At 43.7% G+C, this 27,254-nt stretch overlaps 1 protein-coding gene and 1 pseudogene across 1 annotated transcript; both read right to left on the bottom strand.

The window, feature by feature from the left end:
* Nucleotides 1-1,408: 1,408 nt before the first annotated feature.
* Nucleotides 1,409-3,812, bottom strand: LOC135228770 (ATP synthase subunit ATP5MJ, mitochondrial-like; annotated as a pseudogene).
* Nucleotides 3,813-5,042: 1,230 nt separating this feature from the next.
* On the bottom strand, nucleotides 5,043-12,821 carry CCR4 (C-C motif chemokine receptor 4). The gene is made up of 2 exons (XM_003415712.4): nucleotides 12,677-12,821; nucleotides 5,043-8,830 (listed from the first exon to the last, which is right to left on the bottom strand). The coding sequence occupies exon 2, from the start codon at nucleotides 8,776-8,778 to the stop codon at nucleotides 7,696-7,698; it is 1,083 nt and encodes a 360-aa protein (XP_003415760.1). The 5' UTR covers nucleotides 8,779-8,830; nucleotides 12,677-12,821; the 3' UTR covers nucleotides 5,043-7,695.
* Nucleotides 12,822-27,254: the final 14,433 nt, after the last annotated feature.

Here is a 27,254-nt window from a genome sequence, read left to right as displayed (position 1 = left end):
ATGCTTATATTTGTGTGTGTGTGTGTGTGTGATCAAGTAAAGAGCCACGTGGCACAAGCAGTTTGCAATTGGCTACTAACCTAAAGGTTAGTGGTTCTAACCCACCCTGTGGCTCCACGGGAGAAATGCCTGGCAAACTGCCTCCATAAAATAAAACCTATGGAACAGTTCTACTCTGCAACACATGGCATTGTCATATGTTAGAATCCACTTCATGACAATGGGTTTTAAGGTACCCAGGTGGTGAAAATGGTTTGCACTCAACTTCTAAATGTCAGCAGTTCAAACCCACCCAGCAGCATCACGGAGGAAAAGACTGGCGATCTGCTTCTGTAAAGATTGCAGCCAAGAAAACCCTAAGGAGCAGTTCTGCTCTACAACACATGGGGTCATCATGAGTCGGAAGTAACTCGACGGCAACAAGTTTTTTTGTTGTTGTTGTTTTAGTGGTCAAGTAGTTCTCAGTTTTGTTTGTTTTTGTGGTCAAGTAGTTCTCCAGAACAGCTGATTTTCACAGCCCAGTGGCTCTCTTATTTTCTACTATTGCAGGGACATGTACTTCCTGCAAATTTGAAATCTAGTGAATCTGCCCCCTCTGAACGAAATTGGACTGACAGCCCTGCTCGACTCAGCTCCTCAACCTTGTGGTGCACCTGACACCTTCAGGAAATGGATTTTTGCAGTGTGTTCTCTGACGTCACTGCCACGCCCACACCCTCCCTCCAGCCTTCTCTTCTGCTCTCTCCCCTGCACTTTCTGTCTGATACTGGCTGATTTGACAAACCTTACCAATAGTTTGGAGTCTGAAAATTATTTCTCTCTCCCCCTCTGGGTTTGATTGAAAATGAAGTTTGTGGGTGTTTTTAAATGCATTCGTCATGCTGTTATTTAACAATTTCCCAGAGAAGGTGAAAATGCAGACTTTCGCAGGGATGCTCGTACCAAAAATCTTCATGAAGTCATTTTTGACCCAAAGCCCACCCACTAATTTCTGGAACTCAAAGGCAATTCAGTCAATCTTTGAAACTTGGCCACATAAAGTTTTATTAGAAACACAATGGGGATTTTGAAGACAGGACTGGTGAACTTTGTAGAGTGAAATAGAAACTTAATTGCCAGCGTAGCCTGCTGCGAGATGAAATCCAGTCATCCAGTAAAAACAACTGAACAGCTGCTTTGTCCTAGGCATTTTGCTGGGTGGACAGGTGGTGGTTACTGTTGGTGGAGTTGTCTAATTCGTGATTACAAGATTATTGCCCCTGGTCCTCAGTTTCTTGGGTAAATAAAACCAACCTTACCTACTTTGTGAGGCTGAAATGAGTTTCAATATATGAAAGTGCTCTGTGGACTTTTGACTTTCTGAAAGGGGAATTTTGAGCCATTGTAGCCTTTTTTTTTTTTTTTTTTAAGTCTCACAGACACATTTATTCACATCACAAAGTAAATGGTGCTCGCGTGAGTGTACAGTGATGTTCCGTCCTTATCTCACATCACTTGCTTAAATTTACAGCCAGGCTGACGTCTCATCTGATGGGAACTCCACGTAAAGTCGGTTAGTGGTAACCGTGGGCAGGCGTAGGACTTGAAGCTTTCAAAGTTTTACTTCTTTTAACAGCGCTCCTAATTTTCTAAATGATGGAGCCCATCAAAGCCATTCCTACCCAAACCTGGTAAACTTGGGGGTAGCAGGGCTTCACAGGGATCCACATACTTTTTTTTTTTTTAAATAATTTTTATTGTGCCCTAAGTGAAAGTTTACAAATCAAGTCAGTCTGTCACATATAAGTTTATACACACCTTACTACATATTCCCACATACTCTCCCCCTAATGAGTCAGCCCGCTCCCTCCTTCCAGTATCTCCTTTCGTGACCGTTTTGCCAGTTTCTAACCCCCTCTACCCTCCCATCTCCCCTCCAGACAGGAGATGCCAACACAGTCTCAAGTGTCCACCTGATACAAGTAGCTCACTCCTCATCAGCATCTCTCTCCAACCCATTGTCCAGTCCCTTCCATGTCTGATGAGTTGTCTTCGGAAATGGTTCCTGTCCTGGGCCAACAGAAGGTTTGGGGACCATGACCGCTGGGATTCTTCTAGTCTCAGTCAGACCATTAAGTCTGGTCTTTTTATGAGAATTTGGGGTCTGCATCCTACAGTTCTCCTACTCCCTCAGGGGTTCTCTGTTGTGCTCCCTGTCAGGGCAGTCATTGGTTGTGGCTGGGCACCATGGATCCACATACTTTTAATAAGGCTTTGAAGCAGCTCTGCACAGGATAAAAGGTTCTGGCCAGACCAAGGACCCACAGCCAACCCCATTGTAAACTTTTGAGTGAAGTATTGTACCCACAAGAATGGATGAAGCTTGTGTCTGGTTCACTTGAGCCAGGAGAGGCAGGGGATGGAGTGTTCAGTTGCTGATCGATACAGGAAATAGGATGTCAGCTGGCTGTGGCATGGACAAGGGTAGAGAGGGGCTATGACCGCAACCAGGAGAGAGTGGTTTAGTGGTTGATGCCTCAGGGCTTGAGATAGGAAAATTACGGGGGCGAGCGTGAGACTGGCTGAAGAAGAGCCTAGGAACTAAGATCCAAATGGGGTTGAAGATTATGCCTCCACATTTTCCCACACCTGGAATTGGTTTCCACTTATATTGTTCGCAAGAGGACCCCCCCACACCATTAAATCTCCTGCTTGCTAATCTGGGAATTGCAGAGTCGGTCCCTAGTGTGATCAGAAAGTCCCTGTTTTAGATGGGTTTCTGAAAGCAGACTCCGGGACTCAGAGATTACTGTGCGAGAGATTTAATGGTGGTCCTCCCAGGAACCATACCTGTACGGGAGCGAAAGAAACAGGACTGGGCAGTAGGAAAAGTTGGACTGTGATGTAGTTGCAACAGAACCCATTGCTGTCGAGTTGATCCTGATTCATATCACCCCTATAGGTGCAACAGAGTCCTCAGCTAATTTTACAGGGAGCTGGGTAGTTGGAATGGTCCTTCAGAGTTGTACCAAATCAAGGCAAGGGGGTGGGTATTTGTGTTGTGGTTAGGTACCGTGGAGTCAGTTCCAACTCATAGTGACCCTATCTACAACAGAACAAAACACTGCCCAGTCCTACACCATCCTTGCAATCATTGCTATGTTCAAGCCCATTGTTGCAGCCACTATGTCAATCTAGCTCCTTGAGGGTCTTCCTCTTTTTCACTGAACCTCTACCTTACCAAGCATGATATCCTCGTCCAGGGACTGGTCCCTTCTGATAACATGTCCAAAGTATGTGAGGTGAAGACTTGTCATCCTTGCTTTTAAGGAGCATTCTAGTTGTACTTGCTCTGACAGACTTGTTCATTCTTCTGGCAGTCCATGGTATATTTAATATTCTTTGCCAACAACGTAATTATGGTGTTGGTGAAGGTATTTATAGCCCCTCATTATCTAGTCACTGGTATGAGTTGCCCCCAGAGAGGACAATTCCTAAAAGGAGACTAGCTGAGACCTATCAGCTGCCAACTCTGCAGTGTTTCAGTACTGAAGGAGGGTGTGTGGGGAGCACACCACAGCATCCACTCCAGTCTCCTAAAGCCCAGGGCAAGATGGCGGCAATGACTTGAGAACTCTAAACTGCTGCCTGTTGGGTCTGTTTTGCTCTTCCCCCTCTCTCCTCCAACGTAGACATACTCACTTTAACTTCATTTTAACCACACACACACACACAAAAAGACTTCTCACCACTCCCTGAACACAATGCTCTCTAACACCACCTTGCCTTTTCACATGCTATTTCATTAGCCTAGAATCTACTTCCTCCCTTCCATCCATCAAAACCATGCCCCGCTCCCCTCCCCCCCCCCAAGGCTTAGTTCAAAAGCCAATCGTATTATGGAAGATCGAATCAATTTCTCCTTTCCCGGGTGCCTCAAAGAACACTGAAACACTGTTATCAAATCTGTCTTGCTTGGACTATAGTTAATCTTGCGTTTGTGTTTTCCCCTCAAAAAACTATAAACTCCACAAGTGCAGAATTTACTCATTTATCCCTTTATTCCTTCCATAACCTAGTACTTAGGCTTGGCACAAAACAGACACTCAACAATTAGGAATTAATGACGTCAAATAATTATAAACTGTTGTGAAATTTTCTTGGGGGGAAACTGTGAAGGTCTGAAGACCCTTTGGCATCACCGTGTGTTTTTTCTTCTCGTGGGAAGTGGATGAAATTTATTGAGTGCCTATTATGGGACAGATCCAGACTCAGCTATTTTCTATGATTCTTAAACAAATCACACCTAGTCTGGGTTCCCCAGGAGCTAGGCGTGCTGCAGTGAGGAAGGAATACATTTAACGTCTGAGAAGTTACAGTTAAAACCGACCTTCATGTAGAAATCATGCTGGCTTGTTTTCTATGTTTTTGACAATAAATGGGAAGAGACTTTCTTTTTGATGTTCTCAGAGGGTTTTGTGTGCACGTCAGCAGAAGCTCTCAACTCCCGCCCTCAGGGAATACCCCCCAACTTTGGAACAAGGGGAGCCCTGAGTGACTTGAGGCAATGGAAGACACCCACCCCCAGGCAGACAGATGGGAGCCCCGTGGACCCTGGGAGTCCCTGGGAGGTGCAGTTACAGTGCTAACGGGAAGGTTGAAGGTTCAAGTTTACCCAGAGGCACCTCAAAAGAAAGGCCTGGAGATCTACTTCTGAAAAATCAGCCATTGAAAGCCCTGTGAATAATTAGATAGTAGACAAGAACTATTTTAGGTGAAGGGAAAGACAACACACGGTACAGGAGAGGTCAGCACAACTAGACTAAACCAAAAGCAAAGAATTTTCCTGAATACAACCAAACGCTTCAAAGGCCAGAGTAGCAGGGACAGGGACCCGGGGGCCATGGTTTCCGGGGACATCTAGGTCAATTGGCATAACAAAATGTATTAAGAAAAATGTTCTGCATCCCACTTTGGAGAGTGGCTTCTGGGGTCTTAAACGCTAGCAAGCAGCCATCTAAAAAAAAAAAAAAAAAAATTTTTTTTTTTTTTTTGATGCATCAATTGGTTTTAACCCACCTGGAGCAAAGGAGAATGAAGAACACCAAAGACACAAGGTAAATATGAGCCCAAGAGACAGAAAGGGCCACATAAACCAGAGACTATATCAGCCTGAGACTGGAAGAACTAGATGGTGCCCAGCTACCACCAATGACTGCCCAGACAGGGAACACAACAGAGAATCCCTGATGGAGCAGAGAACAATGGGATGCAGACCTCAAATTCTTGTAAAAAGATCAGACTTAATGGTGTGACTGAGACTAGAGGGACCCTGGAGGTCGTGGTCCCCAGACCATCTGTTAGCTCAAGACTGGAACCATTTCCAAAGCCAACTCTTCTGACAGGGATTGGACTGGACTATAAGATAGAAAATGATCCTGGTGAGTAGTAAGCTTCTTGGCTCAAGTAGACACATGAGACTATGTGGGCAACTCCTGTTTGGAGGCAAGATAAGAAGGCAGAGGGGGACAGAAGCTAGCTGAATGGACACAGGAAATACAGGGTGGAGAGGAGGAGTGTGCTGTCTCACTAGGGGGAGAGCAGCGAGGAGTACATACCAAGGTGTGTATAAGTTTTTGTACGAGAGACTGACTTGATTTATCAACTTTCACTTAAAGCACAATAAAAAAAAATTTTAAAAAGAAACCCTGTGGAGCACAGTTCTACTTTGATACCCACTGAGTTGTCACGTGTAGGAATCAACACCATGGCTACGGGTGGTTTGTTTTGTTTTGTTCTTTTAACTTCTTTAGCCAGTCTTGGTCTCTTGGTGTCCTGAAATTTCTCTCTGTGATTAAATGAATAAAGCAACAGGCTTTACCAGGAAAGGGAAGGTAGTCCCTCATCCAGCAGATCCAAAACCACCCTTTATCTCTGACCCAGGAACAAAGGCGTTTTGCATGAATCATCTTTTTTATTTTTTTAATCACTCTGAACTCTAGGTGCTAATATATGTAGAATTTGGCAGGTCCTAAAAAAAAAAAAAAAGATTTTTTTTTTTTTAACATACCACGCAGAAGTTTTCTAAGGAGACGCTGCCCAGGATCCTCGTCTGCCCTTAACTTCTTTCCCACACTTGTCTCCAAGTGCACTACTACCAAGTAACAGCTCCTTTCCCTACCCCAAGTACAGATCTTAGCAGTGGACCCTTTGACTCCTCCCCTTGGGCAAGCCCATGACACCCACAGCCAGTGGCAAAGCAATGGGAATATCGGCAGCTCGGGTTCCCATCCGTATCAAGAGATCGAAGCGAAAACAGGATAAGGAAAAAAGGCTGCATGGGACAATTAAAAAAAAAAAACAAGACAAGTTTATTTTGTTTCTGTAAAGGCAACATCAACTTTCCCTTTTAAAATCACTCTCCTGAAAATAAATTTTCTGGAAATGCGTTCTTTAACATAGCAGGTGCAATAATGTGTAAACTTACAGAAGCCTCTTAAACTGATTAACTCAGTCAGTAGCTTGCAAAATAGGTTTTTGCTTTCTGAGGGATGAGAGGTCTCTCCAGACTTTGTGGGCGTCTCTGCTCAGTCCTGAGTAACTAAGGCTGTAAAGATGGAGGCAGTAATTTATCTTAATGGTGTAAAATGGTTAATCAGTTTACTGAAATGACTGACAAGAATTTTGAGTCATCCAAAAGTTAAAAACCGAGGCCAATAGTTCCAAGAGAGAATGACACTTTTTACGGTTTCATAATTTTTTGACAGTCATTTTTATGCCACATCAGCGTAACTTGTAGTTGATCACTCTAAGCTCAGTTGGTGGCATGCCCTTCAAAATGACTAAGGAGGCATCATCAGACATTATCTAAAAAAAAAACCTCCTTATTTTTAATTTTGAAGGCCTGTTTGTAAACAATTAAAAGACCCCAAAAGTGTTTTGGGGGACCTATGTCTTCTTTTTGAAATTTAAATACTTGCCTGTTATAATTAAAACAAAACATACCCACAAGCAAATAAAACTGTGTTTGAATTTCCACAAGTATGTTTGCATTGGGAATGCCTTGTCTGTTCGTGACTGGAAGTCAGGCCTGCTAACGCCTTCAAGTCCTCACGCTTGTCATCAGCATGAAATGTTTGGCTTCAATTTACAAAGAACCCTTTACAATAAACGCATGAAGATCTAGGTTCAGTACTAAATCTTCCTGCATATACCTGACTTCATGTCCTCTACCACACCTCAAGTATATTGTTAGGGAAGTTCTGGTGGGGCGGCAAGTCAAAATTGTCTATATGTTATTTCACAAAAGCAGAGATTAATTCCAGGGCTATTTTTCACAGCAGGAGGGTAGCAATGTACTCCATCGGCCAATTCTCTACAGCCCCCTCTGGAGAACCCCATCAGTTCAAGTTAGAAGGAAATGACCTTTCCCCTTCGATATTATCTGTCACCCCATTGAAACACTACTCAGAATTCTTCTCCAACTTACTCATCCCCACAGGCAAGCCCAATGGGTGGCAGGATGCCTCAGTCCAGGTGAACTCTGGCCAGGCTGGAATTGCCCAGGGGAAGGGATAGCTAACTTCGGGGTGAGAAGTCAACTTTCCACTCTGGATGTAAGCTTTCTTCCTGAACTCTTAATGAAATACTACTTTAAGATAAGCTCTTCATTTGGGAAGTCCTTTTTTTTAGCTCTGGTGCTCGCATTCTCGTTTGTCACAGGGCATCATGAAGGTCGTGGTCCACGGTGGACTGTGTGTATGATGAGCTGGGGGTCTCAGCGGAGTAAATTTGGAGGAGCCCACAGTATTGGCAGAGTACAAAAGGGCCCCTGCAGGTTTTGAGGAGCTGAATGATGTACTTCCGAAATTTCTCCCCCAGAAAAAAGTAGATGACCGGGTTAAGGCAGCAGTGAACGAAAGCCAGGGTTTCTGTGGCCTGGATGGCATAGTCCAGATGTCTTTCAAAGGCGCAGTCCTGAAGGATGTCGAGCTCCACCAAGGTCTCCAAGAAGAGCACTACGTTGTAAGGTGTCCAGAACCCAAGGAAGAGGACCACCACGGCGAAGATCATCTTCACAGCCCGGTTCTTCTTCTCATTTTTACAGTGCTGCAGGGTCCTGATGATCATGGAGTAGCAGAACAGCATGATCCCCAAGGGCACAGCCAGCCCCAGAATGTTGATCTCTAGGGAGCTCAGCACCTTCCACGTCGTGGAGTTGAAAGAGTACTTGGTCTTGCAGTAGGTGTGGTTGCGCTCAGTATAACAAGTGCTGAATATGAGGCCTGGGAGTGAGGCTAGTATGGCCACTGACCATGTGGCCAAGCTGGTGATGACCCCATAAGTCAAGGTCCTCGCTCTCAAGGAAAACACGGCGTGCACAATTGCCAGATACCTGTCAATGCTCATGAGCATGATGAAGAATATGCCACTGTAAAAGCCCACCAAGTACATCCAGGAGATAACCTTGCACAGACCCAGTCCAAACACCCACTGGTCGGCAGCGTAGTAGCCCCAGAAAGGGAGGGAGAACACGAAGAGCAGGTCAGAGATGGCAAGGTTGAGCAGGTACACGTCAGTCATGGACTTGAGCCGCTTGAACTTGATCAAAACCAGAACCACCACTGAATTTCCAAGCAGACCAAACAGAAAGACCAAGAAGTAAAGAGGGGGCAGGAAGAGCTCCCCAAATGCCTTGATGCCTTCTTTGGTGCAAGGCTTGGGGATATTCTCGAAGAGATAATAATTGTTATACATGCTTTCATCCAGGGTGGTGTCTGTTATATCCGTGGGGTTCATTTTTTTAAATCTACGGACTCCTCAGGGCAGGCCTGGGCCCAATCCGCAGAAGCTAATAAGGGAAGAGCAAACGAGATTTGTGTAAGAACAGAAACCAACCACAACTGTGCTGAATGCAGAGCCAAAAAACCAAACCAAATTCACTGCTGTTGAGTCAATTCCGACTCATAGTTACCCTATAGAACAGAGTAGAACTGCCCCAGAGGGTTTTCAAGGCTGTAAGTCTTCACGGAAACAGGCTGCCACATCTTCCTCCCACGCAGCACCTGGTGGGTTCGAACCACTGACCTTCTGGTTAGCAGCCAAGTGCTTAACCACTGCACCACCAGGGCTCCTTGAATGCAGAACCGAGCTGCTTAATGTTTATTGCCCGGATTGTTGTACATCTTCCCACACTGAAGGCCTCAGTTTCTCAAAGGTAGCTCAGCCAAATGAAATAACCCTGGCCTTTGGAGTCAGGCAGATTGGGTTCAAATTCTGAACTGCTGCTGCCACTTACAGGGGAATTTTCATTCCCCTCTGCTGGGAGCGGAGCCCTGGTGGTACAGTGGTTAAGAGCTCGGCTGCTAACCAAAAAGTTGGCAGTGCACATGAATTGTAAACTTTCACTTAAAGCACAATAAAACAACAACAACAAAAAGAGTTGGCAGTTCAAATCCACCAGCGACTCCTTGGAAACCCTATGGGACAGTTCTACTCCATCCTGCAGGGCCACTGTGAGCTGGAATGGACTCGACGGCAGCGGGTTTTTCTGCTGGGAGCTTCAGTTTTCTCCTTTGTAAGGTGGGGGATAGTAAAACTTCCTTTTCCAGGTGGCCGTGGATGTGTTTCTAAAAGATATTTTGCCCCAGGGACTCTCTGTTAGCCCATAACTAAAACCATTCCCAAAGCCAACTCTTCAGACCAAGATGAGACTGGACTATAACACACAAAATGATACTCATGAAGAGTGAGCTTCTTGGCTCAGGTAGACACATGAGACTATGTGGGCAGCTCCTGTCTGAAGGGGAGATGAGAAGGCAGGGGGGGACAGAAGCTGGCTGAACGGACACGGGAAATACTGGATGAAGAGAAGGAGTGTACTGTCACATTGTAGGGAGAGCAACTAGGGTCACATAACAATGGGAGTATGTTTTTGTATGAGAGACTGACTTGAATTGTAAACTTTCACTTAAAGCGCAATTAAAAAAAAATAAATAAAAGGTATTTTGTAGTCTGGGGTAGAGTCCCTGGGTGGTGCAAATGGCTAAAGTGCTTGGTTGCTCACTGAAAGGTTAGAGGTTCAAGTTCACCCTGAAGCACCTTGGAAGAAAGGCCTGGTGATCTAGTTCTGAAAGACCAGCCATTGGAGACCCTGTGGAGCACAGTTCTACTCTGACACACATGGGGTCGCCACGAGTCGGAACTGACTAGACAGCAACTGGCAGCAGGTGTCAATGAAGTCACTTGCAGTGATGACAAGATCAGTTAATATTCCCAACAGTAGGGCACCCAGGACCTTCCCCACAAACAAGCAAACGTGTGAAATCTAGGCACGCTTCGGTTCAGATCGTACGTAACTCTAAAAACTCATTCACTGCTGAGATAACCAATAGAAGTATCTAATCATTAGAATTATCTGATTCTAATTAGGTAGAACTCGAAGGGAGCTGGGCTGGTCACTTGCTTTTATTTAAAAACAGGAATTCCTCCTGCCTGCTTCGTTTGCGCTTCATAGATTTCAAAGCAGGTTTTGCACAGACCATGCACCTCAACCCTGCAGTCCCGCTCCTGCCCCATCCCCTTCTCCACCAAAAATCCTGTGCTCTGAGCCAAGTGAAGCCTAACGGGCTCGTGTTTCAGATGAGCCGTGAAAGACTCAGAGAGGTGGATTGACTTCCGAGGACCACACAGCTACTTGTAGAACTTGCTTCAGACCCCAAGTCCCAGAGATGTGCTAGTAAATCAGGTCTCCGACGGGGATGGGGGAAACAATGTCCTGTGTTGTAGCACTGCCTGGTTCTCATGGTGTAAATACTCTCACTGTGGCCAATTTTAAGTTACCCATTGCCGTCGAGTCGATTCTGACTCATGGCGACCCTGCAGGACAGAGTAGAACTGCCCGGTAGATAGGGTTTCTAAGGCTGTAATCTTTACTGAAGCAGGCTGCCATGTCTTTCACCTGCAAGGGGCTAGCGGGTTCAAATCACTGGCCTTTTGGTTAGCAGCCAAGGGCTTAACTACTGCGCCACCAGGGCTCCTTAATTTCAGGTTAACTCATTGCTGTTGAGTCCATTTCAACTCATAGCAACTCGACAGGACAGAGTAGAACTGCCCCATAGGGTTTCCAAGGCCGTAATCCTTATGGAAGCAGACTGCCACATCTTTCTCCTTCGGGTTAGCAGCTGAGCACGCAACCACTGTGCCATCAAAAAAAAAAAAAAAACAGGCTCCTTTAATTTCAAGTTACCAACGTGTTAATAACTGCTTCACAAAACTCTTCAATATTTAACAATCAGCTTTCGGAAGTTGGGGCAAGCTGGCTGCAGGACACCCCTGCCACGTCCCCGGTTTGCTCTAAGGGATCCGCTCAGGGGAAACGTGCCTGGCCTTCCCTGCACCGGTGGCCAGCCGCTCTTGGGCCAACATGACACTCGTGCAACAAATGTGTTTCAAGCCCGTCAGAAGGTGGCAATACTCAGTTGGGTAATTTGAGGGAATTTCTTGGTCTTTTCATCAAACAGCGTATAGGAACCAATGTAAACTGCCCTGAGTTCTGTTAGAGTGAGAATTCATCTAACTGATCTAGAAAAGGCATATTATAGCCAGAAATAAAATCTCTCTCTCCCCAGCCACCCTCATTTCCTAAATCAGCAGATTGAGGTTAATACCTTAAAGCTGCATGCGTGCTCTCATGAGAATCAAAGCAATTCAGGGATGGAAGGCCCCTTCTGACTCAAGGCCACCCCATCTAGCTTCCTTTCTCATGCTCCCATGGCATCCTGACATGCCTTTTTAAAACCTTTTTCTCACCGTTCAGGTATTTTCACACCTACTCCCACCGCTGTCCCCCACCACACACGCACCCAAACGCCCAAACAGTGGGTTTCTCAAGAGAGGGATTTTGATTTACTCCTGTAAACCAACGCCGAAGACCTGGTGCAGTGTATAGGGTCCCCCAAAATTTGTTAAGTGAGCAACAGTTCTTGTCTTTCTCCACTGTTTTATCAGTGAAAATTAAAGTAATGAAACAGGCCGAGGGGCTGGGAACAAACAGACTATAAATACAGCTGGTAGCCGTTTGGAATTATTCCTTAGCCCTTGTTTGTGTGTGTTCCTGGCCTGGGGGGTCGCGATAGAAGAGAGAAGCAGGGAAGTTTGTAGTTCTGGAAGCAAATTATCCATACAGGCAGTCCCCAGATTGCGAACCAGTTCCCAAGTGTGCCTTTCAGTTGAATTTGCAGTAAGTCAGAACGAGGGCGAACGGCTCCTATTCAGCCTTATTTTAGTGCAAGAAAAGGCTCGTAGCCTTTTCAGTGATTTAAAACCTGCACATTCAGCAAGTGAAGAATTTTTTGAGAGTAGGGGTTGGTTCAGTCGTTTCAAAGTGAGCGCAAATCTACTTAGCATTAAAGGGCTGGTAGGACTTGTCCATAAATCAGACGTTCAGACGTTTGTAACCCGGGACGTGTTGTGTACGAGGACTTAGACCCGATGTGTGCAGGGAGAGACGCCCCGCAGAGGAGGGCTCAGAGATTGTGGATTCAGATGGTGTGTGAGACCCAAGTTATGTGGCAGCTGTGAGTGCTGGAATGACAAAGACTCCTGAGTGTTGGGGCTGGGTGTGTCCTCAAGTCCAGACACCTCTAGAGAGCTGTGCGTAGCCTGAGGCCCTGGGAGTGTCCCCATTCCCACTTACCTTGCCTTGCTGAGTGGCTCTGAGGAAGGTCTGTGAGGCAGTGTCAGGCTTGCTGGAGAAGTACAGTGCTAAGAAGGACAGGTGCCTTTGAAGGGCACGTGGCTTCCTGTGAGTGCAGCTCTATCCTTCACTCATCTCTGCTGAGCTCAAATGGGTTTTTTGATAGAAGTAAGAAGCAGAAATGAGTGAATCTTAATTACTCTTAGTCGTTCTTAGCCACTCTTAGTCACTCATTTCTCATAACTGAAAACTAGAAAGTTTTGCTCTTTGCTGGATATGAAAGAGAAAAATGAAATAAGTTTTTTTTTTTAAGAGAAGTTTTAAATTAAAAAAATTTTTTTTTTTAATTTATCTTTAGCCAACTACATTCTGTAATTCAATAATTGGTGTGTCCTTAAAGTGCTGGGATGCTAACCAAAAGCTTGGCAGTTGGAGTCCACCTGGAGGTGCTGTGGTAGAAAAGCCTGGCGATTTACTTCCAAAAAATCAGCCGCCGAACACCCTAGGGAGCCCAGTTCTACTCTGGTACGCGTGCGGTTGCCACGAGTTGGAGTCCACTTGATAGCAATTGGTTTTTAATCTTGTGTGAGGTGACATGACAACACAGCTTCAAGTCCCTTTTCCAGCAGGGAGACCTTTCGCTCCCCCAGGCCCTGGACTGCTTAGGAATAGCGGAGCTTTCACTGACAGTGGACTGGGATGGCACAGTTCCTTTGGGGCTGGGTAGCCAAGGGGTTGGTATCAATCCTGAGTCTCTTGCATAACCTCAGTGTATTGCCAGCTTCCAGATGTTTCCCCTCCGTGTGTCTACAGGTACTCAGCTCTTTGGTTCAGCTTAAAGAGCCACCGAGATGCTGCTAAAATTCTATAACGTACAGGACAGCCCCACATGACAGTTATCTGGCCCAAAATGTCAGTAGTGCTAAGACTGAAAAACCCTGTGCTAGATCGATATTTCCCAGAGTATGAACTGTGGGACCAGATTTGTAGACATCCTACAAAAGAAGAATGGGGATCTGTGGTCAGGTAAGTTTGCAGAATGCTGGGCTTGGGTTCAGGTAAACACAGTTCCTTACTGCAGCGCTTCTCAGGGCCTTTGCAATGCTAAAGTCATTGTGAGTCTCTGGAAGGCAGATATAGAATAAAACCATCCCAAACGATTTGATCAGTATAAAAATGGCGTGGCATCAGACCTCGTCTAATTCTGGAGAAATTCAAGGTCAACATCACCACAAGGCTAACTCCTGTGAGGTGGAGATCAGACATAACTCCACTCTCCAAACTTTTTACCAATTCTGACACAAGCCATCCCTGCCACGGCACTCTCTACTTCTCTGCTAAATTCAATATTTCATTGCAATGGCCACACAGAACTCACGGACTATACTCACAATTATGGGGTTTACTAGGGAAGTGATAGATTACGATTCAGGATCAGGATCAACTTGAAGGTAACAGGAACAACTCAGGATATAGTTCTTTGATTAGGTCTCCTGGCTCTGCTGATGCCATTTCTCTGCCACTAGACTCTGCTATGCTTGCTGCCATTTCTTGCACCATCCCTGGTGTTATAGCTCTCTCTATCACCTGGTCTAGGAGGTTCTCAGTGCAGAGACCCTGAATCCAAAAGACATGCTCCACTCCTGGCTCTTCTTAATGGTAGTGAGGTCCCCCTCCAACTTCTGGAATTGGCTCCCTTTAAGCCTAGTAGGGTAGCAAAACTGACTAGTCCCCTACAAGGGTTCCATCTACCTTATTTGCATGGGCCCACCCCCACAAGGGTTCCATGCGCCTTATTTGCATTAGCAAAACTGTCCAATCCCCTTGGTGGGCCACAAGCACCTCATTTGCATAGCCCCACCCATTCATTTTGTGGAAATTACAGGGCCATGGCTAGAAGGGCAGTATAAAAATAATTCAGTGCCCTGCAACCAGTGACTCTCCACCCACCATGCAGTATAATTTACAAGATGGATGTTCCATGGAACATATTTTTCCAAATGCAGAGCTGTGGCGGTACAGGCTAAAGGGTATGAAATCACATCCCCCAGCAAGACCTGGGCGTGTTCATCTGAGCACATTGTCTAGATATCCATGGGCCCTGGCCTGGAGGGAGGTGGTGTTAACAACTCTAGAACATATGGTATCTTCTGCAGATCCCAAACATCATCATAAGTAGTCATTGGTCAACGTGGTTCTAGAGCAGGCCCTTTGAAAGCCAGTTAGTGCCTTCTTGACTGAACTTGGCCACATGGTGGGCATGAGGGACTCCATGGGTGAGGAGAGTGTGAGCTCCAGTGGAGCGTGTTGGTCGAGAGCACTTGTTTTGATGCCCATTGAGTCTGGATTTGTTCCTTAGTGCCACCACTTATGAGCTCTGTGAACCTCGATTTTCTCATCTGTAAAACGGGAGGGATAATGTGTGCCTCAAGGGATTGTGGGAGGATTAAATGAGCTAATATTTATAAAGCACTTAGCCAAGTGCTTGGTACATATAGGTGCTCAACAATTGAACCAGCAGTGGAAATTAGTAGGATAAACAACATACACAGGGATGGTTTCCTCTCTTGAAATAGCTGAGCATGCCATATTGCCCTTATTAGCCATAATTAGGATCCCAGGGGATATTTGGACTTGGACCCAATAGACCACATTCAGTTCCTGAATCAATGTTTAGGTAAAAACAGATTCCAGGTTTCCACTGTAGCAGGTTATTGCCTTGGAGAAAGTCAGTCTTCCAAAGTAACAGGAAAAAGGCACAATAATTTGTCTCTATTCACCTACAGCAACATATGAAGGAGAGTCAGGAACAGGAGGGGGATATGGAATGTGTGACTAACTGCCTCCATGAACAACTGCCTCCTTTGCCATGAGACCAGAAGAACTGAACATTTTGATCAAAGACTTTATCAAAGAATTGTAATCAAAAAGGGGAAAATACAGAACAGAATTTCAAATTCTCATGGATTCCAGACTTTCTGGAGCCATGGAGGCTGGACGAAACTATTGTCGTGAGATAATCTTTAAACCTTAAACCAAAAATATCCCCTGAAGTCCTCTTGAAACCAAACAATAATTTAGCTCAACTAGTAAAGAATGTCTGCCTTGATAACTAGGCTCTTCTAAGAACTATCTATACAGGATGAAACCGACTACAGTAATTTGAAAGATTAGATAGGAGCCTTAGGAGGCAGCAAATTTATGTTAATGAGGGGGAACAACTCAGAAAAGGAGGGTGAGAATGGTTGTACAACTCGAAGAATGGAATCAATGTCACTGAATTGTACATGTAGAAACTGTTGGACTGGTGTGTGTATATTCTCAACAATGACAAAATAAACTACTACAAACAAACAAAAAGTAAGAGGAAATAGGCTTTCCTCCAGTAAGGGCTTTGAAACTAAACATTGTCTCCACCCAAAAAAAGGATAAATTTGTAGTAACACCCATTTCATCGAATGGGAAATGGAAGGGGGGCGGGGGTGGGGGCGAAAGGAGGCTGAGGTGCTCAAGGCAATACAATCAGTCGGACACAGGGCTAACTCCCTCACGCCTGATATTTTCCTAACACCATCTTCCCCTAGGCTCAGTTTCTGAAGCCCAACTAGAGGTGAGCAGACCAACCTAAAATACCCAGTGCAAACCCTATCCCAAACCAAGGTAGTATTTGTTGTTGCTAGTTGCTATCAAGTCAGCTCCAACTCATGGTGATAGTATGTGGAACAGATGTTTCTTGCCCCGTCCTGCACCATCATCAGGGTCTTTGATGTATCTGAGTCCATCTCACTGAGGGTTTCTCCCATTTTCACTGACCCTCTACCAAATAGGATACCCTTTTCTAGCAACTGGTCTTTACTGATGACTTGTCCAAAGTCTCGCCATCCTTGCTAAGAAAAGCAGTAACATGAGACTACAGTGCCCCCTAGTGTACGAAGGCTTGTTTCTACTCCAAAGGCATCAAGGTGCATTCCCCAGGCCACATGTACCATATACCAACCCACAGGGACCAAACCAAACCCACTGCCATCGAGTCGATTCTGACTCATAGCGACCCTATAGGACAGAGTAGAACTGCCCCATAGGGTTTCCAAGGATCGCCTGGTGGATCTGAACTGCCAACCTTTTGGTTAGCAGCTGAGCTCTTAACCACTGAGCCACCAGGGCTCCATGTCTGAAATTAGGAGCAATAAACTCCCAAAGTCTTCAGGAATAGCCCCATAGGACTCATAGCTACAGAGCAGTGGTAGTCAACCACCCAGGCTTTGGTGTCAGACCTGGGTTTGAGTGCTGGCCTTTGCCTCTGGGCAAGATCCTTAACCTTCCTGAGCCTCATTTCCTAACTCCTGTATAGTTGTGAAGTTTAGTAAGGTCCTGGGCATGGCGCTTAGAACGTGAGGAGTACTTAGCACTTAATACTGATTCTTACAGACCAGCACTACGCAGCCCCTAATAGCTTCTGCTGGTTGAGGGAAAAGTGTGTGGGCAGAAAGGATTTTGTTTGTCAAATTTTCCTCTTTGGCCCAACCTGAAAGATCTGCTGATTCAAGAAATAAATGATGAGCCAATCTCAGGGGTGAGTACTAATTTGGATAATAAGATGGAAGAAGTATCCTAAAAATTCTGAGAAGCATCATGGGACGAGATTTATTTTTTCACTCAACTAGCATTTACTGAGCACCTACATGTGACAGGCCCTATTCTGGGAACTGGGGACATGGGGAACTCAGATAATAAAAGTTAAGTGGGTAAAAAAAAAAAAAAACTTTTTTTTTCAGATAATAAAAGTTAAGTGGGTAGATACTGACAAACACTGTGGAGAAAAATAAAGCAGGAAAGTGGAATAGGGAATGTTGGGGGAATTGCAACTTAAATTAGAATGGCTAGTGAAGGTCTTCTTGAGGACAGGTATGAAGGAGGTACGGAAGCGAGCCTTGAGACTACGTGGGAAAGAGCATTCTAGGCAGAGGGAATAGTCAGTGCAAAAACACGGAGATGGGAGGATGCTTGGCGCTTATGACCAGTGTGGCTGGACCAGCATGAGTCGGGAAGAGCTCAGATCGGGTAGGCCAGAGAAAAGGGAGGGGACTGGATGGCTTAGGGGCCTGTACACTATAATAAGGACTTTTCCCTTTACTCTGAAAGAGTGGGAAGGCACTGGAGGGTTTTAAGCAGAGGAATGACATTTTTATTTTTTTAGTGTTAACAGTCCTCTGATTTCTGTGTGGGAGATAAAATGAAGGAGGAAGAAGAGAGAAGCACATGGACCAAACAGGAAGCTGCTGCAAAACTCCAGGTAAGAAATAATGGTGGGAAAAAAAAAAAAAAAATTTTTTTTTTTTTTTTGGACCAGAGTAGTAGCAGGGTGGTATTGAGTAGTTGCGCTCCAGATATCTTTTGGGGTTATAGAGATGACAGAATTTGCTGATGGATTAGATGTAGAGTGTGAAAAAATTAAAGAAAAAGAACCAAGAGTGAAGCTAAGGTTTTTGTCCAGAGCACCTAGAAGGGCGGAGTTTCCACTAACTGAGATGGAAAACAGCCAGGGGAGGAGCAGGCTGTTTTTGGAGGGTGGTGGGGATCAGGAAATCAATGTGGACAGGCTAAGTTAGAGATAAACCTGAGTGAAGTAGATAAATATGGATCTGGGGTTCCAGAAGGAAGGTCTGGGCTAGAGAGGAAATTTAGGGTTTGTCAGTGTATGGGTGAAATCACTAAGGAAGTGAGTGTAGACAGAAAAGAGGTTCAAGCCTTGCAACTCCAAATATTAAGAGTTTGGGGGAGATTAGCAGGACCAGCAAGGAGCAGGCTTTGCCAGTGAGGAAGAAAGAAAAGCAAGAGAGTGTCATGTCCTGAAAGCACATGAAAAAAGTGCCACAAGAAATGTCTGAAGAAGGTAGGAGTACTCAGCTCTGTCTTGTGCTGATGACAGGTCAAGCAAGGGCAAGTTTGAGAACTGATCATTGGCTTCAGCAGTGGCGAGGTGATGGCTGACCTTGAAAAGAGTGGCTTTGGTGGAGAAGTGGGGGGCGAAAATACAACCGGAAAAGGATCAGGAAGAACACGAAAAGGAGAATGAGACAGTGTAGAGAAATGGGCTTGTAGTTGGTGACGAGAGTGGTGGCAGTGAGGAAATTTTAGAATGCTTCTATGTTAATGAGGAAGACCCAGCAGAGAGCAGGAAACGGGTGATGCAGGACAGATAGGGAAATCACACGAGCAATGTTCTTCAGTAAGTCTGACAGGATGGATTCCAATACACTAGACGAGACGTTGAAGCCTCGGTGGATCAACGGTAGAATTCTCACCTTTTATGCGGGAGACCCCAGTTCAATTCTCGGCCAACGCATCTCACATGCAGCCACCACCCATCGGTCAGTGGAGGCTTGGGTGTTGCTATGATGCTGAAGGAAACCCTGATGGTGTAGTGGTTAAGTGCCAAGGCTGCTAACCAAAGGGTTGGCAGTTCAAATCTGCCAGGCGCTCCTTGGAAAGTCTATGGGGCAGTTTTACTCTGTCCTATAGGGTTGCTATGAGCCGGAATCGACTCGATGGCACTTTTTTTTTTTTTTTGTATGATGCTGAACACCTTTCAGCAGAGCTTCTAGAATAAGGACCACACTTTGAATAGTAACATTCTATGTAACCGGTATTCCCTGGAGTTACTAAGTGCGGTACCTGGTCAGGGCACTTCAGGGTAATTAAAAGGTGAACCCAGCAACCAGATACAAACAATTCTAAATTGTATGAACCGATGTAGCTTCAGAAAGTAAAGCAAGAGGCAGTGTGCAGAGAGGTTAAGAGTTTAGACCTTGGGCAAGTTGCATGACCCCTCTAAGCCTGTTTCCTTGTTGCAAAACGGGGAGAGTAAACTTTTCTCATAAGATTTCGTGAGAATTGAGTTAATATCCTTAAAACCCAGTAAACACTGAATTAACATTAGGAAAATGAAGTTTAAACAGTCCCTCACTCAGTAAATGGTCGAACAAACAAAAAACTTTTATAAGGAAATAAAGATTGCAAACGAATTACAAGTTTTTTTTTTTTTTAAAGATAACTAGAGATCTCTACACATTTGGAAACTAGAAAACACATTTTTATGTAACCTGGATGTCAAAGAAGATATCATAATGGAAAATAGAAAACACTTATAACTGAACAATAGTAAAGTATCTGTAAAACCCAAAGGAGGTATAAGGAAGGAAATAATAAATATGAGAGGATAAATTAGTTAAACGAAGCAAAAATAAAACAGGTCCATTAAAGTATTTGAAAACACTAATAAAACTGACAAGCTTCTAGAAGATAGGTAAAGAAAAAATAAACAGTCTTGGGAAGGTAGAAGGAGATCAAATACAAATACAGCAGAGATTTAAAAAATAATCATGAATTTGAACACTCTGAAATGGATACATTTCTAGAAAAATATATCTTACCAAAATTGGCTCAATAAGAAATGTAAAATATGATTTATATTACAACTATTTAAAAAATTGAGTCAGTAGTTTAAATGCTGCAGGCCTTAGTCACCTAGTGCTGCTATAACAGAAATGCCACAAGTGGACGACTTTAACAAAGAAAAACTTACTCCCTCACAGTTTAGGAGGCTAGAAGTCTGAATTCAGGGGGCCAGCTCCAGGGGCAGGCTTTCTCTCTCTTTCACTCTGCGGCTAGATCCTTGTCATCAGTTTCCCCCTAATCTAGGAACTTATTGCAGTGACCCTGCGTCCAATGAACAAGCTCCGCTCCGGCTCTCCTGTCCTGATAGTATGAGGTCCCCACATCTCTCTGCTCACTTCTGTCTTTTATGTCTCAAAAGAGACTGACTCAAGATACAACCTAATCCTGTAGATTGAGTCCTGACTTATTAACATAACTGCTTCTAATCCTGCCTCATTAACATCATAGAGGTATGATTTACAACACATAGGATTATCAGATCACAAAATGGAAGACAATCACACAATACTGGCCAAGTTGACACACATTTTAGAGGGACACAATTCAATCCATAGCACTGCACATAAAAACAAACTACCAAAAACCCAGAGCAGATGGTTTTACAGACAAATTCTACCAAACATCTAAGGTACATAGAATTCTAATCTCAAACATCTTTTTTTCCCAGAAATACAAAAAGAGAGAGTGCTCCTGAACTCATTTTATGAAGCTATTATAACCTTGATAACAAAACCAAAGAGAGAAAATAAAATTACAGACCAATTTCACTCATGAATATAATGATACAGATATCTATATGGCATATTAACACCCCAAAAACACTAAAGTTGGAAACAAAGTACACAGTGACTAACTTGGTTCATTTCAAAAATGAAAAGCTGGCTTAATATGAGAGAATCTATTAATGCAGTTCACCACATTAACAGAAAAAGGAGAAAAGTCATGTCACAGCAAAAGCATTGAATAATGTTTCATGATTTAAAAAAAAAAAAACTAGCAAATTAAGAATGGAAGGGAACTTTGTTGAAACCGATAAAAGGTATCTACAAAAAATTCTTCAGTGTTATGGATTGAATTGTGTCCCCCAAAAATATGTGCGGTAAATCGCAACCTCTATGTCTGTGGTGGACCCCTGGTGGTGCAGTGGTTATGCATTCAGCTGCTAACCAAAAGGTGGGCAGTTCGAATCTACCAGCTGCTCCTTGGAAACTCCATAGGACAGTTCTACTCTGTTTTATAGGGTCGCTGTGAGTCACAATCAACTTGAAGGCAACAACAGGTTGTTCTTGTTTTTTTTTATGTCTGTGGTTATAATTCCCTTTGGGAATGGGTTGTCTTTGTTATGTTAATGAGGCAGGATTAGCATACAGTGTATCTTGAGTCAAATTTCTTTTGAGATATGAAAGAGATTAAACAAGCCAGCTAGGAAGCAGAGATGGGGGAAGAGAGATACCAAACCACTTGAAGATCACCCAGGAGCTGAGGATCAGAAGAGACGAGGACCTTCCTCTGAACCAAAAGACAGAGAAAGGCTTCCCCTGTGAGAAAATAAATTTCTGTTTGTTAAAGCCGCCCACTTGTGGTATTTGTTACAGCAGCAGCCCTAGGTAACTAAAAAAAAAAAAAAAAGACATCTAGTAAATATGCTATCTAACTATAAGTAGCAAAATGCATTCCTTTAAAAATCAGGACAATGACAAGAATGCCCACCAGCATCAATTCTATTCTAATTGGTTGAAAAGGATGAAATACAGCAATTAGAAAGAAAGGAACAAACAAAACTGTCGTTATTTGCAGATGATAGAGTTTATTTCTGAAGGAACCTGATTAGCCTATTCTAAAATTTATGCAAAAGAACGAAGGGTGAAGACTACCTGAGACACTCCTGAAGAAGAATAAGGTGTGGGTACTCGTCCTATCTGATATTATAAAGTAATACCAATAAAAAATACTGTGGTATTGATGCAGGGATTGTCGTGAGCAGGAGGTCGCTATCGACTACTCCACATGATTTGCGTCTTTCCACAATGTCTTTATTAATTATTAAGCACACAGGTTCTTGGCTACCCCCGATGCCAGAGGCCTCAGTCACCAAAAGGGTAAAGAGAGAGAGAGAGCAAGCAAGCTTGCAGCAAACACACTCCAAAGTGCAAAGTCCAAGGTCCAAAATCCAAAGTCCAGAAACCCCTGTCACTCTTGATACACTTTGTCTCCTTGGGCTCAGGAGCACTATGTCAGGCCTCTACCTCAGCAAGCCCTTTGTCAAGCTAGGGTCCCAGAGGGATCATCAACTTGCCTTCAAACTGAGTGGAGACGGGGGTGGCTCGAAGGCCAATCACCCTTACTTCCAAACTCAGCTGGCTCTGGGACCTAGGTCGATCAACCTCTTGCACAGGAACTCCTCTGGCAGGTGAAGGGTCTCACACCGCCTCTCCACTGTCCGAAAGAGGGTGGCTCTGATACGCTCCGAGCAAAGCTGAGTCTTAGTGTCTCTTCTTTTATACATGTTGGGGCTCTCTGAGCCCTTTTGGCCAGTGTTGATAAAACCTTGTTTATGACTTAGTTGGAGCTCTTTGAGCCCATTTGGCTGATATAGATAAGTCCTTGTTTGGGACCATGTTGGTCCCCGTTCTTCCGTTGATAAAGGTGTTTTTCTCCTCTAAGTTACATCATCTTTTTTATCTCTTTTCTTCATATGTTGTTTACTTCTTCATTTGCTTTCAGGTAGCCTGCTCTCCACAGGGATAGAAAAATAAAAAACGGAATAGAATATAAAACCTGAAATCTGTTTCTGTCGAGTCGATTCCAACCCATAGTGACCCTACAGGACAGAGTAGAACGGCCCCATAGAGTTTCCACAAGGAGTGCCTGGTGGATTTGAACTGCCAGCCTTTTTTTTAGCACTTAACCACTATGCCACCGAAACCCAAAAACCAAACCCAGTGCTGTCCAGTCGATTCTGACAAGGTTTCCAAATAGAATATAATATCCAGAAATGAACTTCAGTGACTTTTTTTCAGAGACAAATGGACTACGGCTTTAATTATTAGGAAATCTTCAAATGCTGTCCTCGTCCCAGACTGAAGAGCCATGTGTGAAATCGGCAATTTTTGCCCCCTGGGAATCCGACATAAAAATAAACTAGGGAGACTGTTAATGGATTAAAGCACAGAGAACTGTCAGTTCCACAACTGCTAATGCCGGGATGCTCCATTACCCAAGGGTTACTATTCTTTAGGGTTTCAGTCCCACCTCTCCCCGTCATCCTTTGCTGGTTGTAAAAGGGTGCAGTTTCTGGAAAAATTTGGTGGTTCCTCAGCACAGCACGTTAAACACAGAATTACCATAAAACCCAGCAATTCCACTCCTATATGTATCTACCCAAAAGAATTGAAAGCAGGAACGTGGGTACTTGTACACCAACGTACACTGCAGCGTTATTCGCAATAGCCAAAAGGTGGAACACCCCAAAGGTCCATCAACAGAGGAATGGGTACACAAAATGCAGTGTGCCACACAATGGCGTATTGTTCAGTCACAAAGAGAAGTGGCGCCCTGATTCATGCTACAACATGGATGAACCTTGAAAACATCATGCTGAGTGAAATAAGTCAGCCACAAAAGGACAAATATTGTGTGATCCCATCTATATGAAATATCTAAATAGGTACAGAGACCAAAATTTGTTAGTGGTTCCCAGGGGTGGTGGTGTGGGGTGGGGAGTTAGTGTTTAAGGGGTACTGGGTTACTCTTAAGGGTGATGAAAAGAGCTGGACATGGATACCGTGGTGGTTCCACATGTGGTGAACATCACGTCGCTGAGTTGTACAGGTAAAAATCTCGACGTGGCAAATGTTTTGTTATATATATTTTACCACAATAATTAATAAAAGACAAATAACTCAATTAAAATATGTAGACAAAGGCTGAGAATAGATATTTCTCCAAAGAAGATATACAAATAGTCTTGCACATGAAAAGGTGCTTAACATCATGAACCCTCACAAAAATAGAAATCGAAACCTTAATGGCTTCACAGGATGAACGTAATCGATGTCACCGAATTGTACAGGTAAAAATTGTTGAATTGGCAAGTGTTAGGTTATATATATTTTTACCACACACACACACAAAAATGTTTCCACTTTCTGTATGTTTGAAACTTTTCATAATAAAACGTTGGGAAAATTATAATACAATCTCAAAAAAAAAAAAAAAAGCCTTTGATGACATACTACTTCACACCCACTAGAATGGCTATAATTAAATAGATGATAGCTAGTGTTGGCAAGAATGTGAAGAAATTAGAACCCTCAAACATTTTTGTGGGAATGTAAAATGGTTCATTCACTTTGGAAAAGACTGGCAGTTCCTCAAAGGGTTATTTGTGAATCTTAAGAGTTAAAGAGTTATTATACCAAACGAAAACCAAACCGAGTGCCATCAAGTCAATTCTGACTCATAGCGACCCTGTAGGACACAGTAGAACTGACCCATAGAGTTTCCAAGGAGCGCCTGGCAGATTTGAGCTGCCAACTCTTTGGTTAGCAGCCGTAGCAGTTAACCACTACGCCACCAGTGTTTCTAAAGAATTATGATACGACCCAGCAATTCCACTGCTAGGTATTAACACAAGAGAAATGAAAACATATGTCCACACAAAAACTTGTACAAGGATGTTCCTAGAAACATCAGTCATAATAGCCGGAAGTGGAAACGAGCCAAATGGCCATCAACAGAAAACAAAATGTGGTATATCCGCGTTGTGGAATATTATTCAGCCATAAAAAGAATGAAGTACTGATACATGCTACAACATGGGTGAGCCCTGAAAACAAGTCCTAAGTGAGAGAAGCCAGACACAAAAGACCACATACATGATTCCACTTATATGAAATGTTGCATTCTTTCACCATACCTATTTAATCTGTATGCTGAGCAAATAATATCAGAAGCTGGACTACACAAAGAAGAATGGGGCATCAGGATTGGAGGAAGACTCATTAACAACCTGTGTTATGCAAATGATACAACTTTGCTTGCTGAAAGTGAAGAGGACTTGAAGCACTTACTAATGAAGATCATAGACCACAGCCTTCAGTATGGATAACACCTCAACATAAAGAAAACAAAAATCCTCACAACTGGACCAATGAGCAACATCATGATAAATGGAGAAAAGACTGAAGTTGTCAAGTATTTCATTTTACTTGGATCCACAATCAACAGCCATGGAAGCAGCAGTCAAGAAATCAAAAGACGCATTGCATTGTGTAAATCTGCTGCAAAGGACCTCTTCAAAGCGCTGAAGAGCAAAGATGTCACCTTGAAGACTAAGGTGCGCCTGACCCAAGCCATGGTATTTTCAATCGCATCATATGCATATGAAAGCTGGACAATGAATAAGGAAGACCGAAGAAGAGTTGACACCTTTGAATTGTGGTGTTGGCGAAGAATATTGAATATACCATGGACTGCCAAAAGAATGAACAAATCTGTCTTGGAAGAAGTGCGGGCAGAATGCTCCTTAGAGGCAAGGATGGTGAGACTGTGCCTTACATACTTTGGACACGTTGTCAGGAGGGATCAGTCCCTGGAGAAGGACATCATGCTTGGCAGAGTACAGGGTCAGCGGAAAATAGGAAGACCCTCAACGAGGTGGATTGACACAGTGGCTGCAACAATGAGCTCAAGCATAACAACGATTATAAGGATGGCTCAGGACCAGGCAGTGTTTCGTTCTGTTGTGCATTGGGCCGCTCTGAGTCGGAACTGACTTGATGGCACCTAACAACAACAACAACAACATATGAAATGTCCAGGATAGGCAAATCTGCAAATCTATAGGAAGAGAATGTAGATTAGTGGTTGCCAAGGGCTGGAGCAAAGGAGATGGGGGATGGGGAGTGACGACTAATGAATTTTTTTTAGGGGGTGGTTGGTGAAAATATTGTAAAATTGATTGTGGTGATGGTTGTACAACTCTGTGAATATACACTAAAAACCACTGAACTGTACAAAAGGGTGAACTTTATGGCATCTGAATTATATCTGAATGAAACATGTGACTGTGTGTGTATGCGTGTGTGTGCGCGCGCCCACTAGTGTCCTTATTATGACTTCCATGCACTCCATAATCTACCCTTCTTATTCTCACCTCATTTCCTACCTCCTCCCGTTTTCTCCCTCCACTCTCCCCTCTTTGCCTTCTTGCTCTTCCTCAAAGATGCCAGGCGTTCTGCCACTTCTGGGCCTTTGCATCCTCTCTTTAGAATATTTTTTCTCTAGCTATGTACTGTCAAGGTTGTTTCTCTCATTTCCTTCAAGTTTTTACCAAAAAAAAAAAAAATCACTATTCCAATGAGAACGTCCACTGTTATCCCATTGAAAAGTTCAACACTTTATGATACAGCCTATCAACCCTTATTCTCCATTTTTCTTTTCTCAGCATTTCTTAATATCTAAAATACTAGGTTTTCTATTTTCTTACATTGTTTCTGTCTCACATATTAGAATATAAGCTAAATGAGTGCTAGGGTTTTTCCTGTTAACCATTATATATCCAACATCTAGAACATAAAAGAGCTCAAGATTACCTGCTGAATTAACACTTTTAAACACTAATAGTTTAAATAAAACTATAAGAAAAACACTAAGATGCCAATGTTGGAAAAAATGATTAAAAAGACATTTCACACAAGAGGAAATACAATTAGTAATAAACCATAATGGAATAATTTAAATCTTACGACTGTTTTGGCAGTTAGGTAATGGTGTAGTCTGGCAGTTGTGTGATGATGTCATTCGGCAGTTATGTAATGATGTAGTTATCCTTCTTTTTGTGATATAATGTAATCATCTCCATGATGTGATCTGATGTGATCAGCCAATTAGTCGTAAGGGAGTTTCCTTGGCAGTGTGGCCTGCATCCAATGTATATGGATATGCTGGCAAAGCTCACTGGCTTCTGCTCACTCTGGATCCTGCATCTGGCTTGTCATCATCTGACCTACAGTTCTTGGGACTTGAACCTAAGTTTGTCGTCTGATCTGCAGACTTTGGGACTTGCCAGCCTCCACAACCACATGAGCCATTTCCCTAGGATAAATCTATCACCTGT

The sequence above is a fragment of the Loxodonta africana genome, chromosome 27 (genome assembly GCF_030014295.1).
Source record: "Loxodonta africana isolate mLoxAfr1 chromosome 27, mLoxAfr1.hap2, whole genome shotgun sequence".
Classification (NCBI taxonomy): Eukaryota; Metazoa; Chordata; class Mammalia; order Proboscidea; family Elephantidae; genus Loxodonta; species Loxodonta africana.
The sequence above is the reverse complement of the archived record's forward strand: the minus strand, read 5'-3'. Positions and strand labels throughout refer to the sequence as shown.